This window comes from Chrysochloris asiatica, unplaced genomic scaffold, assembly GCF_000296735.1.
Source record: "Chrysochloris asiatica unplaced genomic scaffold, ChrAsi1.0 scaffold00056, whole genome shotgun sequence".
In the NCBI taxonomy this organism is placed as follows: domain Eukaryota; kingdom Metazoa; phylum Chordata; class Mammalia; order Afrosoricida; family Chrysochloridae; genus Chrysochloris; species Chrysochloris asiatica.
In genome coordinates this window covers 12320515-12331216 of record NW_006408574.1, presented here as the reverse complement: position 1 = coordinate 12331216, position 10702 = coordinate 12320515, and the positions used below count along the sequence as shown (strand labels likewise).

The 10702-nt window shown below is 41.8% G+C and overlaps 1 protein-coding gene across 1 annotated transcript in view; it reads right to left on the bottom strand.

The window, feature by feature from the left end:
* The window catches only part of KDM4C (lysine (K)-specific demethylase 4C), a 314090-nt gene that overhangs the window by 264760 nt on the left and 38628 nt on the right, over positions 1 to 10702 (bottom strand). Inside the window, exon 5 of the mRNA XM_006863764.1 lies at positions 8232 to 8281. Coding sequence (XP_006863826.1) covers positions 8232 to 8281 — 50 coding nt within the window. The remainder of the gene's footprint in view (positions 1 to 8231; positions 8282 to 10702) is intronic.

Sequence of the window (10702 nt, the reverse complement as noted above, 5' to 3'; positions counted from 1 at the left end):
GAAGGCTATGCTCTTGGATTTTCATCAGTAAATGTTTTAAGTCCTCTTCACTTTCAGCAAGCAAGGTTGTATCATGTGCATATCACAGGTTGTTAATTCCTGATGCATCATTCCTGATGCCAAGTTTTTCTTCATATAACTTGGCTAGGTGTCAGTTATTCAATGACACGTATAAACTTATGTGGACATGGAATGTGCTTCACATTGCTCTGCATCCTTTGGAAACCAGCCCCCAAAATAAAAGAATAAAAACACCTACCATCATATACCCTCCCTCAAGAGTATAATAGTCTATGGAAATTAATAATTGTTCAATTAACCTTTTGTTTCAGATATAATGAAAATTGCCCACAGTTCTGCTAACATTAAACAACTACGAATCACTTGCATAAATGATAAATATACTAACCAAATATTTTTTTCGGGCAACCTTTTCTTAAATTCAATCTTTTATGATTTAAAATTGTTTTTTCTTTAATGATCTATTTTGAAGGCTTCAGGAAACAGACTAAACCACTCTGAGTTCATCTCTGAGTAGTTTACTGAACAACATTGACCTGAAATGGTGTTCATCTGGTGCTTGTAATCTAAACATGGTCTTGAATATGTCAGGCTGACATTTCAAAGTGTCACTAGGTAAAGCTACAATTTTCCAAATGTGTTACATCCATTTCTGTGCTTCAGGTTTTCTCTCCCAGAACTAGACCTTTTTGGACTTCTTTCAAAATATGCTCTTTTCTGTGTGTTTACCTGTTTGCCAGCACTTCTCAAAGAGTAGCTTTTAGTTCTCAGACCACTCCCTCAACATCTCCCTGGCTGCTTCTGGGAGCTCTGTTCTTGTTCAGATTCATAACGACCCTCTATAGGGTTCCAAGGAAGCCTGGCTGCCACTGTTGTGCTGAGGAACAAGAGGTCCCAGCGCCCCCTGCTGGCCCAGGCCTCTGAGACATGTTGCTGCTCTCACTAAAGGGTGCTGGTGCCCCCTGCTGGCCCAGGTCTGCCCACTCTATGCTGTCCACACCCTCTCCTCATACAACCCATTCCTAAAACAGCTGCGGTTGGCTGTGAGACAGCGCCTTGCTCCTCCTGTTTTTGCTTCTGCCTGTTTTGCTCACTGTTGCCCCACAACTAAAGACTCAAGCCCAAGTCCCCAAAGGGCAACCTTCTGATGGACAACCCTTTTCTACTGGCATATGGAGTAACTGGCCAGTGGACAGGATTACAGCTCAGCACTGAAAACATAGCCCTCTTTGTGCCAAGAACCTATAAGGCAAGTTCTACTACCATTCCTGACATGCTGGTGTGGCGTAGAGTAAGCACTGGACTGCTAACCACAAGGTCAGCAGTTCAAACCCATGAGCCCCTCCTCAGAAACCTTATACAGGGTCACTGTGAGTCAGATCTGACTCAATAGCACACATTTCACGTCATTCATGAGGAAAACAGGGTTTGAGGGATATTAGTTCACTTTAGCTAAGTGGATAATACAGGTGGAACCCAACCCCACACTGCCTGAAGCCCCATAGTGCATTTCTGTTTCCCCATCAAACAACATGAGAATGCCAACAGACTGAAGAAACAGGGACCATAACAAGACTGAATGGTGCCTCCCAAAATATATATTTGACAGTGCAGTGCTGAAGGATAATGCACTAGACCACAAGGTCAGTTTGAACCACAATGTCGGTGGTTCAAACCCACCAGTCGCTCCTTGAAAACCCTATCCCGGGTCACTACAGATCGGAACTGACTCAACGGCACTTCACAACAACTACCACCTTCTCGGTTACCTATGAGCGTGACTGTGTTTGGAAATAGGGTCACTGAAGATGTTTCCTGCTAACAGTCACACTGGCGTAGTTGTTAAATGTGTCTTAAGACCCGCAGTAACTCTACGTACAACAGAACAAAACAGCACTCAGTGCTATGCCATCTTCACGATAGTAGGCAGGTTTGAACACAAAGCTGCAGCAACAGTGATTCCTAATCCATCTGGCCCCAGAAGAGTGACCATACATTTCTGTCCTTATGAGCCACAATCCTAGGAAACTAACAGAAGGACTATGGAGCCCACCCCTTCCCTTCAGGGACATCCACGTATTGCAGTGATCGGTGATGTCACAGCAGAGGGATCCAGTCTTCAGAATTAACCAAAAAGACAAACAAAAGACGCTGCAGCAAGTCAATTTTGACTCCTACTGATCCTATGTAGGAGAGAACAGAGCTGCTCCAGGGGTTCTGAGACTAAATCGTTCCGGAGCAGACCGCGTCTTTCTCCCTCAGAACAGCTGGAGGGCTTGAACCACCGACATCACGGTTAGCAGCCCGACACCTAAACCACAAAAGACTTCTCTCAGCCATTCCTCTGGCTTTCACCCACTTTTAAAGCTAACAAAATAAAGAAATGCTTTGAAACTAAAGATCTTGCTGCTGTTAAGTGCTGTCAAGTCAATACTAACTCATAGTGACCCTGAATAAGGTCTTGAAGGAGCAGCTGGTGGTTTTGAACCACTAACCTTGCGACTAGCAATTCAGTGTTTATCCTACAACGCCACAAGCACCATGTAAAAGACGGTGTCACCAGGAGGCAGGCTTGCAGAATGTGTCCTTTGGTTGTTTAAATGATTATATATTCCTGAGTGTTTTTGTGTACCCTCCCCGCCCCCACAAGAAAAAACCCACAGATGGAATGGAAGCAAATACTACTGAATGATGATGCACAGAAGAGATTGTAACCACTACAATGAAACGATGGTGTAAAACCGATGTTCTCCCATGGAAACTAAACTATCATTCAATTCACAATAAAAACAATAAAAAAAAGACGGTGTCACAATTTTGGATCAATTACAGATACAAAGAAAAAAAGTCATCAATGCAATACCTGAAGTCTTTCTTTGGCCTTGCTACAAAACACATCATAAATTAAAAAGTAAAGTATATTTTATTTTACAGAGCTCATAATTTCTAAGTAGCTAATTTACAAGGTACTTTTCAATCAAGACATAAATTACTAATCGATTTGGGGAAAAAAGGCTGAAAAGCTGTGTGAATGTTCTATATGTGGTTAGGCTACGTTTTCACATTATTACAAATGATGTTGATTAACAACTTTTAATATTTTTCATTTATTAAAGCTTAAGCATTCACATTTTAAATTATGGAAGTCTCATTAGTTAACTGTGGAAAAGAAACTAGCTCTTATTTCATTTTTTGTTCTTAAAAATAGACAAATGAGAACTAAAAGGCACAGCTGGGGGCGGGGGTTGAGCCATGGAGCTGCCTAGCCCTCCCCTGGAGACGGCTCTCACCAGCAGAGGCCACACTTGCCCCAAGCACTCTCCCTCCTCCTCCTCCGGGGCCCCGTCCCACAAGCAGTGAATGGTCCAGACCTGGGCCCCGTTCCATTCCATTCAGGGCACCTCTGAAGGGTCCTGGCAGCTCCAGAGAGCCTGTGTGATCTGTGGAGGCTTTACTGCAACTGTGTTACCATCCAATGTCTTCTGCCCAAACCTGCCTTCCCCAACTCACAGTGACCCTGTATAGGGTTTCTGAGGAGTAGCTGGTAGGGTTGCACTGCCGACCTTATAGGTAACACTCCAGCGCTCATCCTACAGTGCCACACACCAGGACTCCAAATTAAATACTGTTGTTGTTAAATGTCCTCTAGTAACTTCAAAAACTACTAATAAATGAAAAATACGGCCCTATACCGTATTTTTCCACAAATACAAAGGGGTTTTAAAAAGTTGGTAGGTAAACAGAATGAAAAGATAATTTATTTTTTCACCAACTTTTTGAAGCCCCCTTGAAATGTGTGCATTGAATGGTTTTATATGCCATGTAGCCCCCAGAGTGCATTCTTTTAACAGTGCGTCTTATACTTGCTGGCTTCATTTTGTTGCTGTTGTTCTTGTAAAGTCTTCATCTTGGGGCTTGTTGACACGGGTCTTTGGTCTCAGTAGCAGAATCTCACCAGCCTACGCTCAAGTTTCTAAAGCAGCCCCCTATCCCCACAGGATTTCTTCTCCGGTGCAGGAAGAAATCCCTTTTTCCCACCCAGGACAGTCCTGTTAGAGCAACCAGCCTCAGCCCAAGAAGCAGCCTGAGATGTGAGTGGTGTATTCATCACAAGCTGTATCAGAACTTGTTATCACCTATTGTATGTGCACACTATTTATGTTGGTGCCCTATCTTAAGGAAAATACGGAAATCCAGAAAACATAGTAAACCTCTATCAAATATTGTCCAAAGCTATTTTGTTTGGTTTTGAACCTCCTAACAAAAAACAATCTTGCCTTACATAAAAATAATGTGAGGACTACACTTTCCAGGGGATTGTTTGTCCAAATACTTTTATTCAAATCCAAGAATACAGAAAATGGCTTAAAGGCTCCCACTACAATTGACCAGAGAAGTCCTGGTGTGGCGCTGTGGGTAAATGCGTCAGACTGCGAAGTCGGTTTGAGCCGCGAGGTCGGTGGTTCAAGCTCACCAGCCTCTCCTTGGAAACCCTATACAGGACCACTGTGGGTCGGAACCCACTTGACGGCACTTAACAACAACAATTGACCAACCAAGTTCTGCCACAATTAACGCCAACAACACACTGAAGCATTTTTCAAAGAGATTACCTGTAACTGAAATTTAATCTCCAAGGGAAAACTACTTCCATGGATTCTACACAGTAAAAACTTCTCTCAGAATCGAGAAACTTTCAAAGCAACTGAACTACCCAAAGATAACACAAGGAACATAGCGGGAATGGAAAGGGGCAGCCTTAAATTAAAGATTAAAAAAACAGTAAATGGGAAAGTGTTTCTGCTAACACTTGACATTTCCTAAACAATGTTAATCTTCACTACTTAGACAGAAAAAAAGTGGTTACTTGTAGAGCTGAAGACAAACAAGGGTCTCAACCTCATCCAAAGCCTTTGTGATAGGGAGCATCTCTCAAAAAACATTCATTTTTTAAATTACATTTTGAGTAAGGTTCTTAAATGGACTCTTTCCAGCTCTGATCAGAAAGTCATTTTAGATGTTATACAGCTGGGTGCTAAGTACTTGAAGAAAAGTATGTTCTAAATGAACATTGCTGTTACTAAGTGTTGCTGAGTCCTAGTGTGGTTGTTGTTGTTAAGTGCCGTCGAGTCGGTTCCGACCCATAGCGACCCTGTACAGGGTTTCCGAGGGTGTAAATCCTTACGGGAGTAGAAAGCCTCATCTTTCTCCCGTGGAACAGCTGGTAGTTTCAAACTGCTGACCTTGAGATTAACAGCCTGATTTGTAACCACTATGCTACACTAGGATTACTAGGCATTAAACACACAGACACCAACAGCTTATATTCAGGAACTCAATGAATTCTTCAAAACAATTGTTCTTTGGTTCCATTTTGTTGAAATACTGCTTTTCTCATAAGGCAGCAAGACTGCAAACTGTGTTCTAAGTAAAGACGTAAAAGAACTCAGTCTTGTGACGCTGTCGTCTTAAACAAGATTCCCACCAACCTGTCAACGTATAAAACAGGCCGCAGAGAAATCTCAATCACGTATTTTTCTCAGGAACTCGAAACGTTCACCAAAGTAAATCATCTCCCCTTTTTCTTTTTAATATCCACAATAAAGGTTGAATGGAATGTAGTCCTTCCCCTTCACTTTAATCCACATGCTGTTTAACTTCATGGAACAGCAAAGATAAGAGTCCAATTTCCACACATATGAAACGTGGACACTTTAAAAACTGAGCACCTTCTAAACTGTCACTCATGTTTACACACTGTACCTCTCCTCTTCTCCTTACTTTCCATTCAATTGGTATCAAACCAATAATTAGGAAATACTGCCCTAGCATTACAGACAAGCATAACAGATTTTTTAATTGCAACAATTTCCATGAGATTTTTTTTGTTATTGCATTATATTCACACTAAATTGGGGGGGTAAAAAACCCTGTATCAATGAGAAAACATTTGAAGGGCAAAAATCCAACTGCTGGCTTTATTAGATACAGGCCTGAAGGGCAAAAATCCAACTGCTGGCTTTATTAGATACGGGCCTGATGTTGTTCAGATAAACTATCTGTAGGTGCCGCCGTCAATCAGAATTTCAATAGAATCCAAAGATGAAAGCATCCATGCATAAAAGGCAATGTGATAATTACGGTGTGCAGACAAGATAATGGAAAATATCCGAGCCTGCTTTTAATTTTATGTATCAAGTGCTGCCTTGACCTAGACATTCTATAATGCTCCATCACATTTACTAAGTTATGTTATCATTTTAATTATTTAGCAGAATTCAATTAATTTGGCAGGCATCTGGTCAACAGAAGCGAATCTTCCTCTTTTTAGTAACGTGAAGTCTTTTCCGTGTTTCGTTTCTCAGAATCCTGCTGCCACACCGTTTTGAGTAAATGTGCAACTGAGTTGAAAGTTCTGGTTCAGGTTTTAAGTTTAATTTCTTACTGGTTAAATCAATTATACAGAGAATTTACATCAGAACTTTGTGTGTGCCACTCAACACTATAAAATTTACTTTGGCTTCATTTTCAAACTTCTCTGGTGTGAAGTTAGTGCGAAATGGTGAAATAATTATTACTGAAAAGAGGATAGTTCAGCGTACACTTTTAGCCCGAAGTTCATGGCTTGTGTATGTGAGGATTACAGTAATCATCTTCAAGTTCTACCTTAATCTATTATCCAGTACCAGAACACATCCACCTCCACATTCATGACAATGGTGGTTGAACAAGGTTCAAGATTACAATTACGTTGTTATTACTACTATAATGTGTTACACTGTAAAATCACCAGGGCTTTCTCGTTATTAACCTGCCAAATTATAATAATGCTTCTGACGTGTGATACTGTCCTAATACTCTTCCACAATTTGGGGAAGGGTAACTTTCAGATGCCATTAACAATTTCTGCTCAGGATTATCCTGTCAAAGAATGGGGTTTCTCACTGTGTTCATTTCATCATGAAACAAAAGATCACTGGATGAGGGGACAGAGTTTCTCCCCTAATAGAATGAGATCTCTGGGTGATACAAACAATTTGCACTATTGTGGCGCTGTGGGTTAATGCGCCAGACTGCAAAGCCATTTAAACCGCAAGGATGGTGGTTCAAGCTCACCAGCTGCTCCTCGGAAACCCCATACAGGGTCGCTATGGGTCAGAACCAACTCAACGGCACATAACAACAACAATGACAACTAACTTACAGGAGTCCTGGGGTGAAGCTGTACAATAAGTCCTGGACCACAAAGTCTGTTTGAACTGTGAGGCTGATGGTTCAAACTCACCAGCCGCTCTTTGGAAACCCTATATAAGGTCGCTATGAGTTGAAACCAACTCGACAGCACTTAACAACAACAACTAGCCTAAAAGTTGGGGGTTCAAGTCTACCCAACTACCCAAGAAGAATGGCTTGGCCCTCTACTTCAGTGGAGCGGCTCTCCAGAGTTGAATCAACAGTTACAGACTTCTGGTTTGAGCAACACACGGCAAAGCCAGCATTATCGGCAGTTCACCGATAATGCTGCTCACAGAGAATTCCAACCTAGATAAAAGCAGGGTGCCTTGCTCCTTAGTTGTCACCCAGATGGGACGGACTTCAGGATCCCCTGAAAGTAAACACTTCGCAGCCTACTGCTTTCGTGGGAGTGGAAGCTAGCAACGGCAGGACAAGGGTAGTAGGGTGCAAACCTGCTTCTCCTCCCAGGACAAAGAAGACATGGCAGGCCTAGTCTGGAACAGAGTGAAACCATCCATAAAGCATCCAGAAGAATTCTGCACCTGGGTCCAAGATGGTCAGCAGTCATCTGTGCCTTAGTCACCAGTGACTGTCACCTTAATACTTACAAAAGATCACCGACACACCCAGTGGGCACAGAGGAATGGGGAGTCAGCATGTGATGGAACAGCCGCCTCTCTCCCACTGAGGGATGGCATACCAACCAGGAGAGGAGGCCCAGAAACCCCACAGCCTAACAAGAGTAAGTGCAATCACATGGTGAAGCTAAGCTGCCAACTACGATAACCGTAAAGATTGCACAGCAGGGGACAGCATGCACAAATTAAGATGGAAAAATTAAAACTGTTCAATCAGAGAACTACTAAAAAGCCAGGAGCTTGAAAAGAATAAAACTAACAGAGTGACAAGTTAACCCAGAAACACCTCAAAACCAAAGAACCTATCCAGGTAAGAAGCACCGAAAGGAAACTTACCATGAGCTAGTCTTTCCAGACGTTTCCCATGCTCCGGGGGGATAGCGTACCTAAAATTGTAAATACACACAAAAATGTTAGCGTGATAATCCTTCAGTAAGGTTCCTAAGGATTTCTGTTCCTACATAATGTCGCATATGAAATAGTTCAAAAAACTCCGCGTGGATGAACCGAGTAGAAATCAGAAAAATGATTGGTCATGTTTTAGACATGACTGGAAAAAAATAATAAACTTCTAGTTTATTATTTCAACGTCCCACTGTGGTGCTGTGGGTTAATGTGTTGAATCACAAGGTCTGTGGCTCAAGTTCACCAGCTGCTCCTCAAAAAGCCTATACAGGGTCACTATGGGTCAGAACCGACTCAATGGTACTCACCAACAACAAGTACTACTGGTCCAACCACATTTTACAGATTTGAGAACAAAGGCCCCAAACAATAAACCATTGTAGCCAGACAACGAGTTCCTAACCCCCAAAAGAGAGTGGGGAACCTCTCCCCAATATCATGGCACCCAAGACTCCTGGACTCTTTCTGTTCTATGTTTTTACTTTGTGATTGGTTAGCTGTGGCTACTTGTAAGCAGAACAGGTGAACTAATGCTCAGTTTCACACTTAAGACATTTTTATTGACAATGAAAAGCCATCATTCCAGCACTTAATTCTCCACAATTTCAAACAGACTTTATATTTTTTAAATTACCAGCCTCTACCAGACGTCTTTACTTATTTCATGATCATATGGCTTCTAAAATCTTGATTATAGTAAAAATAACTTTTACTCTAAAAGAATACAAACAATCATTTCACATTCCTGATGTTTATTACAAGTCACTGGAATATTTTACTGTATGTAAACTTCCTAACAAAAATGTAAAACTATGGTCTCAAAATATTTTATACAAGCACTAAGCCTTATGGTCATTTTTCATGAGAAAACAGAAGGGTCTCGGGAAAAAATATAATGAATCATTTTCCTACTGTAAGAAAACATAATGTTATTTTTTAGAATCTGCATTTACTATGTTTCCTAGCTCTGTATATATTAAGTACAAGTTACTTTTTACTAAAATAACTTATCTAATTTTACTTAGCAGCACACTTGGTTGCATTTAGTGGCACTGATAACATATGCAAAAGTTAATTGGATCCGTGTAACTAAGCATTTCACTAAAAGAAAATCCAACCATATATCCTGTTCCTTAAAGCACTGTTAATGAAATTATTCCAACTGAATTGAAGAGATAAAATTTTCGCATAACTAAATGACAGCCAGACAATGTATATTTATGGCCACATTTACCATTTTTAAGCCCTGCTTTACATCACCAAGCAAAGCCAGAAACGATAAAAGCATATCCTGTGTGCATAAGTGTCACACAGCTCCTCCAGCAGGTCCTCAGAGGAGACCCACATGTGTGCAATTGGCATGAATATGCACACAAACACAGACACAGTAGGTACATGCCTGCCCAGAGAGGGCTAGACATGGATGGAGATATTTAAATGCATGAATCTGCTTTTTCTGAAAATATAGCATGAAAGTTAAATTTAACATCTGTCTGCAGTTCAACTAGTGTTTCACAGGAAACTTAAGTCTGTTCGTCTCAAAAGAAGGGAGGGAAAGGTAAGACACAAGGTGGATCTAGCCCAACTCTGACCCTCCTCTACCCAACGCTTTTAAAATCTGAATCAGACACTTCAGCCCCCTGTTTCCCGATCTTGGTGGCCCTCAGCATTACTGATGCTAGGTTACATAACTGTTACGTGGTATGCACACATCTTCTAAAGCACAGGGCAGATGAATCCATTGCACATAGGTGAGCAGTTCTCCACACACACAAAGTGGCCGTGAGTCACAAGTGACTCAGGGGCAACCAACTACCTCTTAGACGCAATTCTCATCTAAGGACTTTCTGTATAGGAAGTCCCGGATAGGACTTCCCGTCTGCCTGTCTGCCTGCCTGGCTGGCTGGCCTCTCTTTCCCATCAGCTTTTAGACAGGATCATCTCCTCTGACTTAGAAACCCTTCTGAGTCCCTCATTCCGCTCCAACAACTACTCCGTTCTTCTCATGACTGCGCACACAGTCTCCTCCACAGACTGGGTCCCAAGTACCCTTCCTGCCCACTGCAATCTGCACCATTTCTATCTCTCTCCAAAGAACTGCTTCCACAAAGGTTCCCACGTGCTCTCATCCTTACTTCTGCTGTGGCGTTGTGGGAGTTTAGTTTCAGAGCATGCGAGGGAAGGAAGAATCCCCACTGAATAGTTTTCATCCTGTTTAGATGAGGCTTATCAATGGAGAAAAGACTGAAGTTGTCAAGGATTTCATTCTTCTTGATCAACCATCAACACTCATGGAAGCAGCAGTCAAGAAATCAAATGACGTATTGCATTAGGCTAATATGCTGCACAAGACCTTTTTAAAATGTTGAAGAGCAAAGATGTCAGCTTGAGGACTAAGGTGC